This window comes from Rhamphochromis longiceps, linkage group LG2 (assembly GCF_057381845.1).
Source record: "Rhamphochromis longiceps isolate RC_006_pf linkage group LG2, R_longiceps_female_GT1.1, whole genome shotgun sequence".
NCBI lineage: Eukaryota > Metazoa > Chordata > Actinopteri > Cichliformes > Cichlidae > Rhamphochromis > Rhamphochromis longiceps.
In genome coordinates this window covers 39328062-39352850 of record NC_140558.1, presented here as the reverse complement: position 1 = coordinate 39352850, position 24789 = coordinate 39328062, and the positions used below count along the sequence as shown (strand labels likewise).

Here is a 24789-nt window from a genome sequence, read left to right as displayed (position 1 = left end):
CCCTCGCTGAAGCCAGCCATATCTTCCACCAATTAAGATTCACGAGCTGCAGCTGATGATCCTCGTCAGCAGTCTAACAGAGTGGCTGGACTTCAGTTGACGCTGGAGTGACATCGTCAGCACAGCCCCGGCTCTGAGGTGTCTTTATCCCTCGTCCTGGAGAAACGTTAATCTAATCGTCACATCTTGTTTTGTTAGGAACCTGGGAAAGAAAGTTTGGCGGGAGCAGAGCACACCTGTAAATATTGTGTGTGGGATTTCACCACATACCACTGACCAAGAGCACTGCACAGGAGTCAGGAGTAACCACGAACAGAGTCACGACTTTGGAACAGTTTGCTTTTCAAGTCTCACTGTTCTTTTCACTCTTTGTGGAAAAGAAAGTGTACAGACACTTTGTATATACTTGTATCGACTTCCGCTTACTAAACAAAATCACAGTTAAAAATAAGTACCCTCTGCCCTGTTGTCCTCAGCCTTGGAGTTACTGCAGGGGACACCATTTTCACCAAACTTGAGCTTTGCAACGCATACCATCTGGTTGCTTACCATCTGGTTGCGGAGGTTTTCCAGGCTCCGGTGAACGACATTTTGAGGGACTTCATGAATCACTTTGTTTTTGTTTACCTTGGCAACTTTCTGATGTTTCCGAAGACCCTGTCCGGTCATGAGAATCCTGTTTGCCTTGTTCTTCAGTGGCTACTAGAGAAACCTCTGTTTGTAAAAGGTGAGAAATGCAAGTTCCACATTTGTTGGTTTCATTGTAGAACAGGAGCAGCTCCGGGCGGAGATGGCCGAGATTAAGGCTGTGGTGGAGTGGCCCGAACCCCAGATTGCAGATTGAGTAACCACAAACTGAGCCACGACTTTTTTGAACTGTTTATTTTTTACCCTTCACTTCTCACTGTAAATAAATTCACTGCCTCTAACCAGGAAGTCCTGTGTTTGGGTCCTGTTCTTGCCTTCCACCTGACAAATACTCTCCAATCACACAGTCACAGAATATAAGCAGCTTTATCCATGTTGTTCAGTGTAAGACTGCTTCTCTCTTCTTATATACACAATAACAATATCAGTAGTGTTCAAAAATGCACAAAAGTGGGAATTTCTAACCCACAGCCACTGAATTACATCATAATACAATCAAAACTGTTGAGTCAGATGCAAGGGAAACAAAAAAAACCCCACAAAACAAACAGGTGGGTGTTTTTCATGGATGGATGCATATTTTTGGTCAGGAATTTTTCCAAGTACTAAGATTCACTTCCAGTGCCACCACACAGGATTCCTATCAGGGAGATAATGAGTGGTGACAGTGGAGGAGGAGAGAGAGGGAGCGAGAGAGAGAGAGAGAGAGAGGGCAGTAATGCTTTTACGAGCAACACCCCCACACACTTTCACACATACGCTGCATGCAACATCAGATCCTCAGCCACTCCGTGTGTGGATCTGTTTGCAAAGGGCTCGGAGTGTCAAGATGCCTTCTTTCAGCTGGCTGCTGGCTCTGTATCTTGCAGCACTAACAGGTAAAAAAAAGTTCCTCTTTATCCTCTTTGATTAGGATCTGCTCTCTGTGTGAAGACTTTTATTGAGCCACTGTGGCGATCAATATTTCTCTTTGTTTACAGTACAGAAACTGTCAAGTGGCGAACAGCTCACATGTAGGAGCTGCTGTTATAGGGACAGTTACAGTCTGCATGTACATACACTGCATGATTTAAGCACTTAGACCATTTAAAGAAGACTTGCATTTAAAGAAGTATATGCATTCTCCTCTGTCTGTGCCGGGTGGTTTTACTTGTCTGTATTTCTTTGCACAAAATTTGACTGCATAAACTCTGCGGAGCGGTTTTTGATCAGCAGTAACTTGGACATGACAGAATGGAGTATCTTGATTGATTGCACTTCTCTTGCTGGATGAACTGTGGTTAATGGGATTGATATAAACTCTGTGTGTCCAGTCTGACTCTTGTCCTCAAAGCCTTGAGTCACTTTGGTCCCGCAGATTGCTGTGACCTTCAGATTGTCCGAATAGATTTGGTACAATAAGCCCCTTTTAAAGGGAAAGATTACTTTAGACTAATCCAAAAACGTGCCTGCATAGCTCAATTCAGTCACTTGTATCACTTTTCCAAGGTCTTTTACCTCTGTGTGCATGCAATTTCAGGAAACACTGATGGTGCTGTTGCACGAGAATCAACTGAGAGGAACTGCTCTTTGACCCCACCGGTAAGATTAGCTTGTCAACTGAATGTCTATATAAGGGGATACTGTTGATTTCTTTGCTAAAATTACACAAAGGAAGCTGAAAATAAAGCTGAAGTCAAAGATGTGACTGATCCATATGGAGGAGTAGAGGCAGGCTGAATAACAGACCAAACCAGGGTCCAAAATATCTGGAAGCTTGTTTTTCACACCAATAACAATTGAACAAATGATTTTACTCAGCAAAAACTAAACATCAACTTAAACACTAACTAAAACTTCCAATCCCAGAGATCAGGACATGTTGCATGAGTTTTGTGCACGTAGTTAATGATTGCAGCACATGGACTGCAGTTAATGATTATGGAGGGAAATACAGAGATGGATGAATCAGCAGCTCCTCGAGTTTTTATTCAATCTGAAGATTTTTACTCTTGCTGTGTGTGTGTTTTGTAGTACCTCCCCAGCACAGCAGTAAACACCTCTCTCCAGCTGGAGGAGCTACGAGTGCAAATGCGTGCCATGAATATTTCTGCCTACATTATCCCTGCCACCGATGCTCACCTGGTACACATGCTGTCCATCATAATTATGTCATCTGAGATTAAAGCTCGTGTGTGTTTGTTGTGTTTGAGTTTGTGTATGCTTTTTTCCATTAGAGTGAATACATTGCACCACGTGACGCCAGGTTGGCCTTCATGACTGGTTTCACTGGTTCTGCAGGTACAATCCTTTTCTGTCTCGTCCTCCTCCTCCCCATGACTCACTCCCGACATCTTCGGTCACGCAGCTCCTCTGCTTTCATCCCACATCCTCGCCATACATCTCGCTCCTCATTCATTTGTTTTCCCTGCTTTCACTTGCTGCACGACAGCATGTCCTCAAATGTAGGCACTCGCCCTCGCAGTGGAACTTCCCTATGAAATGATGAGCTCTGTTTTCACGCTTTAACTGTGAAAGAATAAGAAAGCAGATGACAGTTCAGTAGAGCGCTGATTACACTCCATCAAACCTATGTGAAACTCTATTATGAGAAGCCATATTGTCTGGGTTTTTATTAAGATTCATTGATGGGTATTTGTGATGTGAGGGTGCAACAGTGGAATGATAATGTAAACCCTGATTATATATCCGCACCACATTACCGGACTGTTATCACTGTTTCTTGCTCACCCTCTCATTCAATCACACATACATCTTTTAAATTCAGATTAGCTGTCCAGTCACACACTGAGTCAACTCTGACATTTATAGTCATTTGTAATTCACTGTTGCTGCTGCCCTCTCTATAACGCAGCTGTTTTCCTGCCTCTCCTCAGGCACTGCTGTAGTTACCCTGAACAAGGCCGCTCTGTGGACAGATAGCCGCTACTGGGTTCAAGCTGAGAGACAGATGGACTGCAACTGGGAGCTGGAAAAAGATGGTAGGAGTGGTCCTATTTTGCTTACTTGTTATGACAACACAGCAACCATTCGATTCCAGTTAAATGTTTCCTTTTTTAAAAACCATTATAGCAGATTTAATATCAATAAACATCGCTCATTAACAAAAATCTTTAACACCGAAGCAAAAATTAAGACACTCCAACTAATGGGACTTATTACTTTTTTTTATAGCTTTTCATGACAGCCAATGTCATTCAAGGATTGCAGAAAAAAGAGGCCTGTAAAGGGCCACATACACTCACCCACCACCAGCCACTTCATTAGGTACATCTGTTCATCAGTGCGTTAATGAAAATATCTAGTCATCCAATAACATGACACCATTGGCTTTAATCACCCAAGCATGGTCAAGACAACTTGATTCAAGTGACATTGAGTGTGGCATCGTTGTTGGTATCAGACAGGCTTGTGTTGGTATTTCAGAAAGTCCTGATCACACCAAACATATCAAAGCTTGAAGCAGATGAACTATAGTAGCAAAAGATCACGCCAGCTGTTCACTCCTATGATCTGAGAACAAGAGACTGAGGCTCAGCAATTTACACCAGCTTCACAAAATTGGACAATGGATGATTGGAAAAATCTCTGTTGGTTTGCTGAGTCTCAACTTCTGCTAAGACATTCAGATGAATTGTTGTATCTGTTTCTCATATTACTTCTTTTCTTAAAAGGCTATGGTGGGGTTATGTGATATCTTCCTCTACTGCTGTGTATATGATACACATAATACATATACTTACATTACAGCCATGTATGTATTAATCCACAGCTGCAAGTGCTCAGGATTTGCATTCCTGGTCGGGGAAACATTTGCTGAAACAGTTTTAGGAAATTACTGAGCAACAAATGCTTCTTAGGCTGCAACACAGAGAGAGGTAGGGGAGGCTGAAAAGTACTGTCAGGCAAATACGGGAAAACACATTAAATGCATGGCTCTGAATGTTGATCTGACCTCTGCTCTTCAGATAAGCAGCTTTAAAATTCAAATTCAGGAAGGATTTGCTAATATTAAGTATTACAATGAAAGGAGTTTATTCTTTACAGGAAAAATTCAGAAAACAATTCCTGCAGAGGTTCAAAGTTCAGGTGGGATTAAAAAAAAACAGCAACAAAAAAACCCAACAGCTGCAAAAACTGACCACTTTTTAGTGGGGTATTTCCAAATATCTGACTTGCATAGGCCCATCCACTGTTGCAAATGCTGTTAACCACATAATTCAATTGCACTGCAATAACTTAAGAGTGTTTTAAACATCATCATCAAGTCAAGTGAGCTTTCTAGATGGACCTTCACCCCAAAGAACCCCTTCTAACACCGACATTGAACCAGTTCGATTGGTCAAAGTTTGCTTTCAATGTTACAATGTATCATTTCATTGATAGAAACTGTATTTTCTGATTAACATTATTTGTGCTCATTTTATTTTATATTCTTTTATAAACCCAAAAGTTGGTTTTAAAATTGCTACAATGTTTTCCACCTTCTGCATCATTTTCTCAAATAACCTGACTGCGGTCTGTCATGTGTGATGCTCTGTAGTGTCCATCAGCAGTGTGGCAGAGTGGCTTATCTCAGAAGTGCCAAAGGGTGACGAGATCGGCTTTGATCCCTTCCTCTTCTCTCTCAGTGAGTCTCACGTTTCTTCCCCACCTGTCAGTCTGGCTTAACATCAATAAAGTGCTCACCTAAGTAGATGGGAAAATTATTGACAAAGCCTCCAGACGCCATGCAGACTGTTTACTTGTGATTGATTCGGTTCAGCGTGTGTAATCATCTGCAGTTTCCTCCATTAGAAACGCAGGGAGACTACAACATCAATCTGGACTCGAGCGATCGCAGCCTCAAGTCCATCACAGAGAACCTGGTCGACAAAGTGTGGAAGGAAAGACCCTCGGTCCCGCCTGACAACCTCACCCGCCTGCCTGACCGAGTCATACGTAGGTTTCCTTTATGTGAACGTGTGTTTACGATTGTACTGAGCACACATCTTTCAGTCTGTTGGTCTACCTGTGTGTGGTCCTTTTTATCTGTGTGCTGATAAATACCTGCAAACTGGACAGAGTGCAATAAGCCGCTCGCAAAACAGAGCCATAAATAGCATGTCGATGGTTTTACAACAGGCTGATGGATCAAATACCAACTTAGACTGGATGAGCATATTGTCCAGTTTATGGTCAGAATAGGCACATTGAATAAATGGAGAGCACCATAAACCTAATGGACTGTATGTGACTACAAGCTGCACAAAAAAGAAATCCATATAGCATGCAAATATTGTCTCATAGTTTAGACATGAAAGCTCGTTCTTCTGCTTGGCTAACTGTCTGGAAGAAGTCCATTAAGTAATGAGAAGCTTGCACGTCAGAGTAAAGGACCTATTTACTAGAAAGGCCTTGGAGTAGCCAAAGCATTATATTTGAAAGATCCATCAATCCATTTTCTTCCGTATTTCCAGCTTAGCATCACGGTTGAGCTGGAGGCATTCCCACCTGTCATAGGGTATGATGAGGGGTACACCCTGAACTGATCACCAATCTATCGCAAGATTAACAAATAGAGACAGGTGCTGCTGATCTACAATTCTAGTAAAACATTTAAGAGCTACAAGTGGAGCACTGAAAGCAATTTATTGATTTAAGATCATAGTAGTTAGTTGCTATAGGAAATAAAGTGAAGTTTTATGTCTGAAAAGCACAGAATACCTCATAAACCTTTGCTTTTGAGATCTGTTTAGAGTTACCAAAGATGCTGTTTCGCCATGAGACTGGTTACTCCCACAGATGGGTCACAATGTGTTGGATGCAACCCCATCAGTGGTATTCGGCCTAGATTCCGCAAGGTTTTGAAAAGACCAATAAGCCCCTGGATGATTTTGTAAAGAGAAATTGTCTACTTCTTCTAAACAGTGGAAACTGTTTGGATGGGATAGGATTTTTTTTCTCCCCATTCAGTGATTCAGTTTGTGTTGCTGTACCCTGGTTTAGTGCATCTGCATTTGTCCTTATTGACTTTGTCCAGCTCTCCACAAATTTCTCACCTTTCTGTGTAAGTCATTTCAAATGCTGTGCAAAGTAGACTTGAATTTCTGACAGAATTTCAGTAAGTTAGCAGGTCTTTTACGTCTGTTAACAAGACATTTTTGTCACTTACAAGCAGCGGAAGGAACTGCAAAAACAACTCTGGCATGCCATTAACTTCCTAATAGAGAAGGTGATCTGGTTAGCTGTTAGGTTTATATGGTTGATTGTCATTTATGCTTAGAAATATTCACTCATATATGCTTGGTTTTATTATCGATTGCATAATAATGGAGGTTTGATCCGTAGTAGTCTGTGGAGACTCTGTGCGCCTCCCAGAGCACTCTGGCATGCACACACAACTTAAGGTCAGGAGAAAGGTTATATCTTCTCTTACTGATTTATGGTATAGCAAACACAAGTATATCTGTTTTAGTCTAAGTGCCTTTTGTTTAGATGAACTGCTGGACTTCCAGACCAGCAGGATTAGGGAAGTCGTTTATGTGGTCACATCTTGACACCCCCCCCCCCCCCCCCCCCACACACACACACACACACAGATTAAATTCTCATAGTAATAAACACCCAGATATTTACTGTGTGAACGAGCAGTGTGACGATAATCTGTATTGATTGTTTGACCTAAAAATGAAATACTGTTAAACTGTTAATAATCAAGAGTTGTGGTTAAAGACGTTCTGTTCGAACTATTTTGGCATTATTTGCTAATAATAACATTTGTTTTGTTTAAACCACATTATTTGTGAAGTGAAAATGTTAGAATCCCAGTATGAACAATTAAGTGTTATTTTTCTTCACATGCCCTACTCTCTACAAACTCACTTTGAGCAAAAAGCACTCAGACAAGTCCAAGTTAAAATTGTAGCAAGCAAGTGCTTTCTATATAACATTCAAACATATTCCTACTCCAGTGGATGCATCAGAGAGCGACGTGGGCTTAGTATCTTCTAGATTGAACCATCTACCTTCCAATTAGCAAACGGCCTGCTCTACCTCCTGAGCTACAGCCACTCTTCGAGGATGGACAAAAGCACACTGTACGACAAATTAGCATCAAATGTGTCTCACTGGATGCAAATGAAAATTAAATATGTATATTTGTAGAGAGGACCTGGCAGGAGAAAGTGGAGCACATACGAACTCAGATGGGGGACAATCCATACAAGCCCACAGGCCTCCTGCTTTCAGCGCTGGATGAAACGGCTTGTAAGTAACTGCAATCTTATATATCTTATAATGCCGTTCAGAAATGCCTTAGTTAATTGTGGTGCATATTTATATTGAGCTACAACTGGATCACTGAGAAAAGCACCTGAGACATATCCTGCTCTAATGTATTCATTGCAGGTCTTAGACGCTCTTCACCACCACGAGGGCAGAATTTAAATTCCCCCCATTTGATTCAAGCTTATTTGAATGTCCAGAACTACATTCCCCTATTCAGCATGACAAGAAGGAAATATCAGTTCATTTTAAAGTCCCCCTGAATAGCTTTCCTTATTGCTCTTTTACTTGCCCAACATCCTGTCCCGACAAGCTACTCAGCTGCTGCATATAAATTAACCTGAAAATGTCTCAGATCTGTTTTAGATGTGTTTGTGGTCCTAACTGTTCAGTACCAGTAACAACATGCTGCCTACCAGTGACTTGCAGCTGCACTGCATATTTGTTTGCTTCAGGCCTTGTTTTCTACAGTGTAACAGCACAGCAGTCAGTAGAAAACTGACTTTTTTTTCTCATTTCTAATTAATTAATTTCTTTAATTTAAAAACCTATGAAACACTACTAATATCGTGATTAAAATAAGGGTTCACTAAAGATGATTTGATTGCATTTTAAGTAATATCCTTACCTTTAGAGGATCTACAAATATTAAAAAAGACACATAGCAAGGATACCTTTGTCTAAAAGTATTTAAATAAATAATAAATAATAATAAATAATTACTATAATAATAAATAATTACTGTTGCTAAATAAATGTATTTGTTTTTCTGTCACATTCGTAGACTCTAAAAAAGCTTTTTTCACTTCCATTAATGTTCTTAAAGTATTGCTAAAGTACAATAGTTTATTTTAGCAGTTTTTGTGTTTTAAATACTTAATCTTCCCGTATGAACTAATGGTGAAGAAGTTTTAAGTTCTAAGAAGTTTTAACTTGTCGGTGTATTGGGCTGATCAGATATCAACTGAAGTTAAACTAGGGCCAGGGCCTGTCTTTCACGTCATGCATGTACCAATATGAAGCAAGTCAGTGTAACCTTTATTGGATGGACAACCAGCCAAGTAATCCATCCATTAGGGCTGGGTGATATGACCACAAATCACTCAATGTACTGGCAGACCATTGGGATCTCAGGTAGCATGTCTACTTGCAGAGAGCACCTATTGCCTGATGGAGGCAGTGTCGAAAGTAAGCCGGCAACACGTTTTTGATTCTGCTGGAGAACTCCAGTGTGGCTCTCTTTCCTGTTTCAATGGACACAAGCACAATAAAATACAGATGAGCTATTTTTGCCACTTGTTTCTCAATTATGACCCAAAATGAGTGACTGAGCACAAAACCTCATCAGGAGAGTCAGCTATCGCCCCCTGCTGGCAATCAAAAGAATGCAGTTTTAAGGTACATAAACTTTATTTTCCATCTTCCGATCTGGAAGCCATGTCCATCTTTTATACTGTCTAAAGCTACCACTGGGTACAAAATCTTCACCCCACTAATGAACATGTTAACTTTAAAGAAAGTAATTGCAAAAAAATAATCCTTTAAGATAAAGAATATTAGGATTAAAAAAGAAATCACTTAGAAACGTATTCAAACAATTTCTCTATATGTCAACCTAAAATCACTCCTCCAGCTCCATCACTCCACACAGGTTAAATGATGTGATTGAATCGGAAATAAGCAAGATTTCTGCAGACTGAATTATACAAAGGCAGTCTACCCACAAACCAACACAGGAAGGGTACCATTCGGAAGACTGTTCGTGACTCCGACTTGAATTAGAGCCTGTTTTGAAATAGCAGCTACACAGAGAGAGTCGCGTAAGTCTCACAATAGATGCAAAGAGCGCTTCATGGCCCAAATTGATCCCAGTGAGGAAATAAATGAACTTGCTGACAGTGAGATGTTTTCTTTGTTTGTTTTTAGGGCTTTTCAACATGCGTGGCAATGACATCCCGTACAACCCTTTCTTCTACTCCTACACTCTACTCACAATGGATGAGATCTGGTAGGTTCATTTTTTTAGACACTACACTTCACCGAATAAAAATCGTTTTGCATTTCCTTATTTCCTATAATTCCCATCACAAATACCAGCTGCAAACCTATTATCAGTGGTTTATATATTATGTAAAAGGATATGCAGTATTTATTTCCCTTCACGTCATGTAACAGGCTCTTTCTCCACGTGGAGCGGGTGACTGAAGAGTTGAAGGTGTACTTGAATGCCTCTTGTGAAGGGGCCCTCTGTGTGCAGCTAAAAGGTTATGATACCATCCTCGATCATCTGAAGAACTATGTGACCAGGCCTGGGGTTAAGGTGTGGATCGGTACAGAGTACACAAACTACGCTCTTTATGAGGTCATTACACCACAGGTATGCAGACCTTTTATTTCCTTTTATGTGTTGCACAGCATAATTATGCCCACCGTGATAGTTTTTTATTTATTTATTTTTTATGTCTAACAATCTGTTTGCACTGCTGTTCTCGATGGAAGAGCTGTTGTAAATTATAAAGCTGCACTAATCAATTCTTTGGATCAAATGACTGTTTGTCTAATGCGTAATATACTGAAGAGAACACAGATTCATATTTTCCCAGTAAAACTGTAAAAAATAAACTAATGCATCTATTTTATTTTTTATTTTTTTGTCTGCCTACACTTATGGTGTCAAGGGCTCAAACCTGTCACAGCTCAGATAGGATGATAGTCTGTGACAGGGCTCCTTCTAAATTTACAGTGTGCTTAACTGAAAATATTGGACAGATGACCTATAAAATAAAACTGCAAAGGTTTATTGCTTTATGCTCATTGTAAAGTTGATGGCCACAGACTTCAAGCTTTAAAAAGTTGAGGAAGGACTAGCACTTCCTGAGCTATGAGAAAGATAATGCTGCAGACATAGTGTCTAGTTTTCACACACAATGTGTTAGTGCGCACTCTTTGATGGATGATCATTTGAGCTCCTTCCCAGGACAGCTCCAGCCACTCTCACACTCTCAGCCATCTCAGACTCCTTTCCACACACCAGCGCACTACTGCGTAAAATATCCTCCTGAGAACCGAGGGGGAAATAAATCTTCCCATTGACGTTTTTTGTGATTTCTTTTCTCTTTGGAGCTAAAAGAGGCCACCCAAGAGGCCAACACATGCGATATCAATGGAAAGCCCAGGATGTCCTCTATTTAATACATCGGGACTTGGTAGAGTAGCTCAAATAAATCAAAAGATACAGACTAAAAACAAATATCCATGTTCTCATGACAATGACAATAAAGTTTCTGATTCTGATTCTGATTCTGATAGATGAATGGGCTTGTTCTCAGGACCTGATTAGATCATTGCTGTCAGCTGTCCTCACCTGGCACTGCCAGAGCCACGAACCACTTCCCGCCACCACGTAGCAAAATTGAATTAACCCAGGGAGCCGTATGGCTTAACCTACAGCCCCCCTCACGAATTAGAAAGGAAGTCAGCTCCAGCAATCTGCACCTCCCAACCTATGGACCACTACTAGGTGGTTACTAGCAGTTAATCCAAGCATTGGCATCTTTCATGTTATGAAACCACTGCAGTGGGGCGTGGAATGAGCAGAGGGTGAATGGGCATCCCAGGAGGTAATAACGAACAGAGTCAACCCCCCATTGGATTGCCAGGCACTCTTTTTTGGGGGTTGATGCCAATATATTCAAGTGGGACTTCTGTTAACAATGAGAGGCACAAAAGGCTTCCTTGTTTAAAAACTTTTGGAAAAGCAAAAAATACGTCTTTAGGGGGGAAAGAGGCACAAAGGGCACTGACATGCGAGTGCTGTGGCCTCGAACATGTTAAGCAAGAATTATTTGTCATGTTATTTGCATTGGCTGCATGGGCTGTGGGTCTGACATGGAGCGTTGGAGTAGTTGGTTGCCAGTGTAGCACTTCCTGGGCTATGGGAAACCCTATCAGAACACGACACACAAAGTGTTTGCTTTATTGCGAACACTTTGATAGGTGATCGCATTTGAGCTCTTTCCCTGGACCGCTCGAACCACTCTGCTGCTACCTCAAACTAATGTGGCAAAGGGTGAAGGCAGGATCCTATCCTTAAATTTAGTGACTCAGGAGCCATCAGAACAGTGACAACCACTTCCTTCGTCAGTCACGGACATACTTGAACTCCATCGCTTGGAGCAACCAGTTCCTGACCCTAGAGTAAGCCACTCCACCCTTTTCCAATTGAGAACCATGACTTCAGACTAGGAGGTGCCAATTATCATTCCAGCCATGTCACACACAGCTGCAAACCGGGCCTTCACAGATGTGAAAAATAACTATTCTCTGTGCAGTAACGCCCCCCTGATATCACATATCACTATGAAGATCCCCATGTTCTTTAGTCAGACCATGTGGATTACATGATTTGAAAAAATGACTGGTCAGGCTGAGTTTAAGTACCCCTGGGTCTTGTTTCCACCTTTTTAAACAAGGCCTTTCTACTAATAAATATGTAGAATTTTACAAAATGGGTAATAAAAAATAATAATTAATAATCATTATTTTTTTGCATCATGTAGGACAAACTATTGACAAGTTCCTACTCTCCCGTGCTGACGACAAAAGCTGTGAAAGATGAGACTGAGCAGCAGATTTTACGGGATGCTCACGTATGTCATCCACTCAGACACGCATAATGCCTCCAAAGGAGATACTGAGTAAACATACATCTGAGTAAATGCATTACCCCATTCAAAGGTGCCTTTCAACATGCCATATGCATTTTTAATCTGCATCATTTTCATTGTCACGGTGACTCTGTGCAGGTGAGGGATGCCATTGCTGTTATCCAGTTCCTGATGTGGCTGGAAAAGACCGTGCCAGAGGGGAATGCGACTGAACTGACCGCTGCAGAATACGTCGACAAGTGCCGCAGGTGGGTGGGAACAGGGACGGCTGACATGAAGTATTTGAAGCCAACTATTTAATTTGAAAATGTAAAGTTTAAAGGAGTTGTTACACATGAAAGATGAGAAATTTTAGAAATTATGAAGCTCAAACTCAAATTTGTAACAGTATAATTAAAGAATTATGTGAACGTCATTCCAGCAAACAGAAGGACAGCAGAGGCCCAAGCTTTGCCACCATTTCTGCAAGTGGACCTAATGCTGCTCTTGCCCATTACAGGTGAGATTAATTTTCATCCCGACATCTTTATACTCATTTTTGCATTTTTAAGGATGCATTCAAAGAAGATTACAGTAAACTATCATGCTGGATGCCAAAAATGACCTAAATGTTTGCTGAATCTTTTTAAATCATTGTGAGGTGCTCAGATATTCAAGATTTCATTGGTGCACTTTTTTTTTTAATGGATTATAAGATAAAAAATCAATCGGAATTCAAGTGTAGGCTTTTCCATTATGACCCAAGATGTTCAAACCAAAAAAAAGAACACAAACTAAACAACAAGGTCCTTAAAAAGCATAAAAGTTTAAGGTTAAAAAAGTAACAGAAGATTTAATTATAGGTCCCTTTAGGACCTTATATGATTGCGTAACCCTGACATTACGCATCTGGATTTGTAATTGTCTATAGTTCCACAACAAGGCAGCATTGTAACATTTTTGTGGTATCATTAACTTGTTGCCGCTTTTGTTGGTGGTTGTGGTGTACTCGCAGCAGTCTTAACCTTCTTAAATATTTCACAACCAACATGACTTTTCCAAGGCATTTATTAAATGAATATTGTACCTTATTATTTTTGCATGATGTTCTGTAGTTCTCAAAGCTGTAAAAATAGGATAACATTACTGGATTAAAAAAAAAAAAGAAGGGGAGAAAAAAAACACTTAAAGCCAAAACAGGAACTTGTTTTTGCTGGCATGCTAAATCTCTGGTAGAATATCCTAAATATACATCCAAAATCTTCTTTTTGCATGTTTTTTGACGGGATCTTTTTACTCCTAAAAGAACTACTGAATATACTGAAAGCTGGTTGAGCTAAGATTGTCACAAACTCAAGAAACAAGTTTCCTGGAAACAGTCATGCAGAATCATCAACTTTCATTTTACAGCTCCTACAAATTATTTATAAACGTCCTCAGCTCACATGTCACATACTCGAGTTCTGATCATGCGTTCAGTTATATAAGGTGCCAGTCTACAATAACCATCATCTCAAGCCCCACCCCCCGAATGTTATAATATTATAGAGAGAAACCTCTACAGTCAGATGATATGAAAAACAGCAAAGCATTTTGTAGTAAACTGTGGCTTTATAATTTTAATTCAGTGTTTTGTTTAGTTTTTTTTAAGGGTCGAGTACAGGAAAAACACTGTCACAGAAGCTGATTCAGATTCACTGTACTGTGGGCAAGTCCCTTGATGGTGATGGTGATTGATTCGTAGTGTTAGACTGTTTGCAAGTCAAGCAGAATGAGCGGTTTTGTTAATCATGAATTAAAAAATAAATAATAAATAAAACTAGACTTAAACCAAATGACAGATTGTATCCAAGTAAGCCTAAACCTGCTCAACCACTGTGCATTGAAAAGTCTTGCTTTTTAAAACTGATATTGATGTTTGATTTGTATTGATGTTAAAAAGGGACTGAGTGTAGCACTTTTCAGTTTATGGGGAAATCTGGAGTAATAGTACAGTATGAGTAATTACACCAGAATACTGCCTCAGATCTTCCTGGAACAAGACTAACTGAATGAGGCTTGTATGCAGAAACTGAAAAAATGTTGGAGTGCTTAGACTGAACACGCAAACACATTCAATACACTCATTTAGTTTTTTTGCATTCAGACTGACATCAAAAGATGAGTCACTGTACTATGTGGACAGAATACCTGTACTTTACACCTGTCTGTGGGAAGTTTTGCCCATTTATCCACAAAAGTATCTTTGAGGTCCTGGCTCACAATTGCCATTCTAGTTCATCCAATCGGTGTTGAGCTTTGTGTGGACCCATCAAGTTCTAATCCAACCATGCCTCTGTGGGACTTGCTTTGTGCACTGAGGCAAAGACATGCTAGAAAAGGGTGTTCCTCAAAATGTTACCACACAGCTGAAAACAGAGAATTCAACAAACCCTGACCTGGTGTGGCATTAGACTGCCACACAGAGAAGTATGACTTGACACGCCACATAACTCAACTGCACCACTGTCCAGTAGCATCATGCTTTATTCCACCCCAGATGCTTACACAGGATTGTATAAGGCTTGTATGCAGCTGCTCAGCAATGGAAGCCCATTCATGAAGCTCCTCTCACACAGTTTTTGATGACAGAAAATGTTTAAAACTATGAGATTATCGCGTCGGCAGTAAGTTGGTGACTTCTACACACAGTTCCTTAGCTGTAACCTAGCTCTGTAAGTTTATGTGGTCTGCTACTTTGTGGCTGGGTTGTGGTGGTGGTTCGTTAACTGTAGTACCCCTTACAGTTGATTGTGTGACATCTAGGGGGGAAGAAATTTCACACATTGTTGCAGCAGTGGCATCCTATTATCGAACCGCACTCTTTAGAGTGACTCATTGTTTCACGTTTGTAAAGCAGACTGCATGGCTCTGCTGTGGCTTTATACACCTGTGGAAATGGGACTCAAAACACCTGAAATCAAATATTCAAAGGTGTGGCCATTTAGTGTAAATGTGCATATGTATTCTTAGGGGCTGTTTATAATAAATAGAATAGGTGTCAGGAGTCAGACACTAAACAGTCTTGTTTTTAAAAACTGATTCTGCTCTGTAATTGCAATCATCTGATTTGCATTGATTCGTAAAAAGGGACTAATTGTAGCCCTTTTCAGTTTATATGGTGAGCTAACATTATTAATGGGTAAGTACAGTATGAGTAACTACACTATGCCTCACAAATCTGACTGGAACAAGGTCAAAGCTAACCAGTTGTCCCTGAATGAAAGCTTGCATGCAGAAATTGTTGGAGTATATAGAGTAAACTGTGGTGTTAGAATGAAGGCATTTTCCTTACAACTTATTTGTGGAGTTATTTTCTTTATGTTGCATTCAATCCTCACACCATAACCGTCATTCTCAGCACTCTTAGAAGTAGCAGATGCCCTTGATTTGAAGCAAATAGAAATGCATGCTCTCAGTCTTGTGTCAGGAATGCCTGGTTACACACAAGCATATATCACACAAATAGGTGGTGCGAGTGGTTTAGAGAGAGGTGCTGGTTCCAGTAAGGTTTTGATGAAAACATAAAATTATTTGACTGAAAGGTTTTTAGTCATTGGTTGCAGAGTTAAAGTGATCGAGTGGCTTTGCATGTGTTGACACTTTTTTGTCTTTTATAAAAATGAGTCTGTGTTGTGAGAGATGTTTTGAGAACTAAGCGTGAGGACGACTTTCCTGATGTGAGACCTGCATAAAAGGCATCGAGGAAAATCTGTAAAAGATGAGTAACTGAGAATATTTTTCTTTTCTCAACTTTTGTGCCTCACAAAATGAGGCCCGCACGGTCTTATTATAAACAGCCTGATTATATCTTTCTGAGCCTTAGAGCCCTGCGGTTATCACAAAATAACAATAACATTATTATGTTTTTGGATTTTTTGCATGAAGGCATTTTTTTTCTTTTGCTAATAGTTCAACACATTTGAAAAACACCAGCAAGCAGTGCTACTATCATTTCCTGTTTTTGTGCTACAGCCCTACAAAAGAAACAAACCGGAGGTTGACAGTTGATGAGATGTACCTGGTTGATTCTGGTGGCCAGTATCTGTGAGTAAAAATGATCTCTTCACACACTTCTGTAGTTTCATTTTATGTCACGAGCGTTTAAAATGAGTCACCGTGTCTCTCACTATTTTCAGAGATGGCACCACTGACATCACTCGGACGGTTCACTGGGGAAAGCCCACAGAAATGCAAAAGGTATTACTGATAGAGAAGATATGTTAATATTTCCTTATAATCAGTCTAATCAGTCATATAGCAATCAATCAACTTTGTTCCTTTCTATTTTTTTCAATATGCTAATTCTTTAATTCTTATTATTTTGTTCAAAACACAAGTTTCCTATCATTTACCACATGTCTTGCTTCACAGGAGGCCTTCACTCGAGTGCTGATGGGAAACATTGAGATATCCAGAACCATTTTTCCCTCCGGGACAAGAGGTGGGAATGAAAAATAAACACATCTTAAATGAAATCTTTCTGTTTCACCACTAGAGAGCCCCCTTCCTCCACCATAGACCATAGCTGTGAGTAGATGTAGCGTGTCTGGTACAGGATGTCTGACTGGAGGTTTTTGTTCATCAACAGGTGTGAACATGGAGATGCTGGGTCGTCGGGCATTGTGGGAGGTGGGCCTGAACTACGGCCATGGCACAGGTCACGGTGTCGGAAACTACTTCGGAGTTCATGAGTGTACGAACCTTTATTTGGAGATGACTTTGAGATGCCAAATATGCCGCGTGCTGTTTTTTGAACACTGTTTTATTTTTCAGTGCGTACACTTGCATCTATGCATCACAACAATATCTCAGAAAGGTTTCAGAAAATGGGCTACACTGCGAGAGAAAGGGTTTATGCATTTAATCTTTCCAGTAGTAGTTACTAAGTATCTATCTGTGGATGAGAGTCCATGTCAAATGTGTCCCAGGTGTACAAAAACTTCGAAAAAGCCACAAAGTACAAGAATTTCAAGGAAACGTATAATTTAATAAAAAAGAGAAGTGGTACCAAATCTTCCACTAAATCAACCATGTTGAAACTGAAACAATTTAACGGTTATCCCACTTTGTCTTCTGCATTATTACAGATGCAGAAGACAAAGTGGGATAAAAAAAAAAACCTCTGAAAGCTTTACTTTTATTCCTCCCAGCCTCCGCAAAAAAGATGCTAGAGGGTATTAAAACACTTTGTTTAGTTATCACGCTTTGCTTACTTCTCTCCACCTTCTGAGTTAAAATGAATAAATAAATAAAATCATACAGTGTGTCAAGGATAAATAAAATTGGGCTGATTTTTAAGTGGCTGGTCCATTCTGTGCCCCAAATGGTGTTTAATTGTTTTTTAACAATATCAGGAGGAAATTATTCCTAATAGGGCTGAAGGTAACAATTATTTTCATCATCTCTCAACTGTTTAATATATAAAACATTGAAATGTCAGTCAAGAGTCTGTTGATCCATTTATCCATCCACTTTCTTCCACTTATCCAAATCAGAGTTGCAGTTTGGCTGGAGCCTGTCCCAGCAGTCATAAAACAGAGAGGCAACCATTCAAACTCACATTCACATTAATCTAACATGCATGTCTTTGGACTGTGGGTGGAAGCCCAGGTACCTGGACAGAGCATGCAAATCCACACAAAAGGTCCCCGGCCAGCTTACAGCCTTAGCTAAATGCCTGAGATTACTATATTATGGATATCCACAGCGACAGTAATGTATGACAGAGATACAAAAATCATAAAAGCTCGCCTTTAACTTTCCAGAAAACTATTCTCATCAGTCTCAGCTGTATGTTCCACCACATTAACAGTGTTAAAGAGTAAAAAAGCTGAAACTGAAGTCTGACATTTTGGCTCATGAATAATGACCTCTGATAATTCCTCTTTAATACTTGATATCCACTGACCAGCATGATCATGAAAATACACTTTAGGTTGCATGATGTTCACAAGCTTCCAATGTATATATTGTAGAGTAAATCATGGAGAGGTTTATTTGTTTTTCTGTAACGTAACTTGCATTTTAATCATGAGTTAATGTAATGTATCCCCAGGGCCTGTTGGCTTCCAAAGCAACAACATTGGCTTCAGAGCCGGCATGTTCACGTCTATCGGTGAGTTTTATTTTGTAAAGTTTTTCTGTGCAAAATGTCAAAATCCTGAAAAATCGCTTGATTTTGCTCATAGAACCTGGATATTATAAGGAGAATGACTTTGGGATCCGGATTGAAGATGTTGCAGTGGTCGTACCGGTTCAGACAAAGGTGAAAATTAAGTGGTGCCTTATTGATAATCTGGAATTATATCATTTTTTTTAATGTAACGTGAAGGTAACGTTATGTGGATTTTCTTTTCTGTCCTTCAGTATGGAAATAACTACCTGACCTTTGACACTGTATCACTGGTTCCATATGACAGAAAGCTGATTGACATGTCACTGCTCAGCTCAGAGCAGGTAAGAAATTGCATCTCATTGCATAATCAACTACAAGACATTTGCCTCCAATTTCTGAAAATGAGATACAAATATGTGCTGACGTGAAGGCATAAAATGAATGCTCGGCTGCACCTCGGTGTGAGTTTACTTCCCCAAAACTAATTTCTAGTTTTAATTTGTAAATACCTTTGGGTATACAAACCTGTCATATCAGAGGCTCTTTTGCCTGCAATACCAATGCTGGTTTCCTCTTAAAATCCCCCATTATACGCTTTAAGCTGCAGTTTGTCTACGGTTCACTGATCAAAACGCTCTGTAAAGAAAACAAAACCACGTGTGAAATCAACTTCTGTGTTTTGGCTCTTCTTTAGAAGTGGAAAATGTAAGAACTTGTTATGCTGCTTTTTTTTTTTTTTTTTTCAAATCAAGATGACATTAACTTTTGATAACCACAAACAGATGTTACTTTTGTAGAGTTCATGAACGTTTAAATCCTGGTATTATTTAAATCTAGTGTATTTTTGTGCACTTTAAAGCAAATATCCCATGAGCAGCAGTTCCCTGGTTAGAAATGTCTTGTTGATATTAGAGAAGAATTGTAAAATATAACCACTACAACCAAGATATGCACAAGAGCATCTCTGAATGCGCTTTGAACCTTGCAGCAGATGGTTTACAGGTGCAGACCACACAGAGTGCTTGCCAGGAGACGAAACTGAGGTTACAAGTCACACAGATTCACCAACATTGGATAATAGAAGATTAGACAAATGCTGTCTGGTCTCAATGTTTGCTGCAGCATTTGAATGAATGCATGAATCAGTCCTGTCTTGTATCACTAATTGAGTACACGGGATGGTGTAATAGTGTAGGGAATTGTTTGCATATGTATTCTTAGGGGCTGTTTATAATAAATAGAATAGGTGTCAGGAGTCAGACACTAAACAGTCTTGTTTTTAAAAACTGATTCTGCTCTGTAATTGCAATCGTCTGATTTGCATTGATTCGTAAAAAGGGACTAATTGTAGCCCTTTTCAGTTTATATGGTGAGCTAACATTATTATTACAGTATGAGTAACTACACTATGCCTCACAAATCTGACTGGAACAAGATCAAAGCTAACCAGTAGTCCCTGAATGAAGGCTTGCATGCAGAAATTGTTGGAGTATATAGAGTAAACTGTGGTGTTAGAATGAAGGCATTTTCCTTACAACTTATTTGTGGAGTTATTTTCTTTATGTTGCAGTCAATCCTCACACCATGACCGTCATTCTCAGCACTCTTAATGCAGTTCTCAAATCAGGAATGGTTTTTGCCCACCCATCCCAAAAGCCTTCCTCATTTTGAATTGTTTCCGGGGCCCCACGGTATGAACTGAGCATCGTTTAAATCCAAAGCCTACCTAAGTATTGTTGCTCACCATGTTCATCCTTCTGTGGACCTTTATGACAGTGTCTCAAAATCTCTCACATGTTGCCAGATAGCAAGGCTCTGTACCTTTGAACAGCAGTGTTTTAAGTACAGTTTCTTGTGAAGCCCCTTAAAACTGGAGTGTACAGCACAGACATACAGCACGCAATCGATGGTTGCCCAATCGATGGTTTTGTAGATTGTTTTGCATTTTGCCACAGGAAGGATTGTTTTGTAAGTCCTTTAAAAATGGATCACGTCATTTGACTGGTTGTGCAAACTGAATTTCATCAGAGCCGGAAGTCTAAGTCGTCAGTTTCACAGACTTCTTACTGAAAATGATCTTTTCCAGAGTCCATAACACTCCAAAATGAAATAAAGTGGTTCATCTGAGGAGCAATGACGATACATTTTTTAAAATTTATAACGCTAAACATTTCTGCGTAATGACAATAGGCTGACTGTGAGGAAAACTGAGGAACCACAGGATGTTCATCATGTGTTGCATAAATGAATCATTACGTGCGAACACTTTCATAATGTGCATTTATTTCTTCACTAAAACAAAAAGGAAATTCTGTTTTATCCTTGTTAAGCAATTTTGGTTACTTTGGAATAAAGCTTATTAAATTCAGCTGGAATATTAAGCAGTAAACATTCAGTAAATGTTCTTCTCTCACCAGCTTCACTGGCTGAATAAATACTACGAGACAATCCGGAGCCTGGTGGGTGCTGAGCTGGACAATCAGGGCCTTCATGAGGAGAAGGACTGGATGCTTAGAAACACGGAGCCTTTCGCTGAGATTGGCTCGTCTGCCTCCGTCTCTTCGTCCTCGCTGACCCTCATCGCTCTGGCTGTCGCTATGCTCCACAATATCGTCTGAGCATCTCCATCTCCACTGCACTTACTCCATTCGCAGCAGACTTGCACACTGTTACTCCTATGCAGTCTCAGTTGAGCAGCTATACCGGGTTGAGAGATGCAATTTAACTTCTTTTTTTTTTTTTATTGAAAGATGTATTTAATAATTGAATTATGTTGGTAAATGTTTGATGTGGAGTTTTAAATGATTTGTTGTGATAATTTAGAGGTTTTAAACTGGACATTTGTATGACCAGATAATATTGTTTCTATTTTATTAAAGTAAAGACTAAAAAAAAAAAAGGGTTTGTTAAGGAACTTGCAAAGTGGTTTTATTTGTTTCTCACCAGTCTACACTGAAAAAAGGGACCATGTTGGATTTTGTCACGGCTGGGGCGGCAGTCGTGTGGAGGGTGAGAAAGGAGGATCCAATAGCAGACAATGGCGGAGGTGCAAGTGGGTTTATTTACAGTGCACAAAACCAAGGTGTGAGCAGAACCGAACATAAACCTAAACTGGGAAAACTAATGCAAAAGGGAGGACATGAAACGAGGAGCAGAGAGACACTAAGAAACATGGAATAATGCAGACTACATGGAATTAAACAGATGACGCGACAGAGAGCACAGGAAAACACAGGGCTTAAATACACGGGGAGTAATCAGGGAATGGGCCACAGGAGGGAGACACAGCTGGGAGCAATAAGGCTAACGAGACAGGGGAGAGGTAAAACTGAACACACTGACATGAGACATGAACTTTCAGAATAAAACAGGAAACTAACAGACACAGAGAATCAGACAGGACACTGAACATGACAGGCAGACTCATGAGCAGACACAATAACACCATGGACAGACAGAAGGAACAGAGAAGTGGGAGCAGGCAGGCAAAGAACAGAAACCTAACAAATGGCAAAATCACAACAGAATACACACTCGGAATGAACAAAAGCATAAGGAAACACAAAACACTGAGTCCTCAGACTCAGGACCATGACAGATTTACTTAATTCAATAGTGGACATTGGTTGCACACAAGTGTTTTTCTTTGGCAGAAACTTAAACAACTGAGTTCAATCAACACAACTTATTCATATTCAACAAACCCGTGCATTTTGTGTTGATAAAACGCGATTGAAACATGTTTAGATGAAGTAAGGTGAGTTCTTGGAATATTTTAATCCTTTGCAATTTTGTCATTTTATTTCAACACTATTGAATAGCTTTTACCCCAATACTACATGGTCACTTACATACTACTTAAATACTTAAATACTACATGTTGTCTTCATATTACATAATGTTCAACAAAGTCTAGAGTCTGGTTAACATAGGAATTGAATGGATCTAAAACGACTAACGGCCTCCTTGCTGCAGAATTTCCATTTTTATCCAGGTTGCAGGGGGGGTTTGGGCATAACCCAGAAGTGATAGGATAAGAGGCAGGGTACAGCCTGGACAGCTCACCAGTCTATCACGTAGAGACAAACAACCATTTGCACAATAAACACAATAAATAGCAATAGCATACACGTGGCGTGTGTGTAGTTGTCTGCCTCGTATAACTCCAGTGATTTTCCTGCAGTTTGAAATCTCCTGCGATTTTGTGAATTTCATGAGTCCAGCAACTAACCACTCTTACTAGATTGTATCATGTGATCTCAACAAGAACAAATTAAGTTGTTGAATTTCATACAGATCTTACATGATTTAATTACATTCAAGATAGAAATGTGAAGTTTTTGCATTCAAATTACAAGGTAGACTTTTTTAATGTAACAACCACCCACCGAAAAAAGTAGAGGCGGCTGCTCGACTTGACTGAGATGGATGCCTTCCTCAAATCACGATCACCCAGAGAATACAGCACAATGAGGCAGCAAAAACATGGAGTGTTCCTGTACTGAAATAATACACTGAAATATCCTATTTATATACTGTAAGTGTTCAGACCCTTTGTTATGACACTGAGCTCTGGTGTGACCTATTTCCATCAAAGGTCATTGATATGCTTTTACAACCTCCAGTGTCTAATTAAATTTAGTCAGCGCCAGCTCTAAGAGGGTTTGTGCCAAAGTAAAAAATGAGCTTTGAGGACAAGAAAATTGTCTCTAGATATAAGAGATGAGTTTGTCAAGGCACAGTTCTGGGGAAGGATGCTAGCATCAGCAGTATGTGGTCCAGGTAAAATAAGTAATTGGGACAGAGGGCCAATGCTGAACCCTGTGGTTACAGTTGATGAAATACAAGAAGAGGAGAGAGAAACCTCCAAAAGACAAGTGTGCAGAAGCATGATGGACACCACCAGATGTTAAAGTTAACAGGTTACCAGGATGTTTTTATTTTACAGAAGTAGTCAGCCTACCTTGCATATATTTTACATGTAAATGTTTTATTTAATATGAGTTTTTACTGATCAACAAACTGCAACAGTGACACAAAAAGAGTTGACTGGTGATTTCATACATGTTTGTCTCTAATTTAGAACATAACCAACTCTGGAGCAGCATAAGTTACCAGGTTGATATACCCAGGTAAGAGGTGATTTAGTTAGTAGAGAAACCCAAAGATTAACTGTAAAGCTACGCTGCTTTCTTGTCCAAACTGCTGATTGGTACCCAGGAAAATAAATAACAAAAACTTAAATGGACAAGTGGCACAGAGGTGAGTTTTTAACACACATTTTGGAGACAGTAGCTCATATTTGTAGTTATTTTAGGTTGCATTTGGCCTGAATTGGTAGCCCTGATGCAGTGTGAGTGCATAAACTTAGCCACAGGTCAACCTCATATGGGCCAAATGTCAGCTGTGCTGTTGTGTGTGTACCACATCTAGCCCACGTAATGTTTTTCAGATTCAAAACTGAGCTAAAAGTGAGATAAACAGCTCAAACTTTGCAACTAGAAGAGGTTCATCAACTGAATAAAGACATAAAAGAAGACTTTTATTTTGAGAAACGTGAATAACGAATGCAACAAAGTGACAACATGGTTTCTGAGTATCTGACTTCATGAAATCTCTGAATCTTTTTTGCCAAATGCCATTACTCTGGACACACAAACACGCACACACATGATTTCGTTGTTGTGGACTCTCCTCTGGGATGATGCGTGTTGGTGAAAATGCTCATATGAGTGCTTCACAACAAAACTAATCACGTGATGTGATAATGACTATGTCCACCTCTTTTTTTACTATGTAAATGTGCCATCTTAGCTCACTTCCCCTCCGTATAAGCCAACGTTCCTGTAACTGGCTGCCACTTGCAAACAGTATATATGCTGTGCTCATAAATATGGCTATGTGACAGGCATAACTGCATTAGGGAAAACCCCAAGGGATGTGCACGATATTCAAATATTTAAGTAGTCATTAAGTTATTTTTTTGTTTTTTTAAGTAACCATTTATGCAAATGTTTTTTGTTCTTAATGGTGCCTGGCAGACATTAGTTTGCTACTATCACACAAACATAA

At 39.8% G+C, this 24789-nt stretch overlaps 1 protein-coding gene across 1 annotated transcript; it reads left to right on the top strand.

The window, feature by feature from the left end:
* The first annotated feature begins 1371 nt into the window (after positions 1-1371).
* xpnpep2 (X-prolyl aminopeptidase (aminopeptidase P) 2, membrane-bound) lies at positions 1372-21631 on the top strand. Its single transcript, XM_085428388.1, has 21 exons — positions 1372-1526; positions 2168-2229; positions 2662-2772; positions 2865-2928; positions 3525-3629; positions 5192-5278; positions 5446-5589; positions 7795-7896; positions 9841-9922; positions 10090-10291; positions 12474-12563; positions 12720-12829; positions 13003-13080; positions 16575-16646; positions 16739-16799; positions 16974-17043; positions 17191-17295; positions 18658-18717; positions 18791-18867; positions 18969-19058; positions 21135-21631. Exons 1-21 carry the CDS (start codon positions 1478-1480, stop codon positions 21333-21335), a joined length of 2022 nt encoding a protein of 673 aa, XP_085284514.1. The 5' UTR covers positions 1372-1477; the 3' UTR covers positions 21336-21631.
* Positions 21632-24789: the final 3158 nt, after the last annotated feature.

Coding starts and splice junctions, on each gene's coding strand:
- xpnpep2 (XM_085428388.1), top strand. CDS start 1,478: ATGCCTTCTTTCAGCTGGCTGCTGGCTCTGTATCTTGCAGCACTAACA. Junction 7,897..9,840: donor AGCGCTGGATGAAACGGCTT/GTAAGTAACTGC, acceptor GTTTGTTTTTAG/GGCTTTTCAACATGCGTGGC. Junction 18,868..18,968: donor TCGTACCGGTTCAGACAAAG/GTGAAAATTAAG, acceptor TCTGTCCTTCAG/TATGGAAATAACTACCTGAC.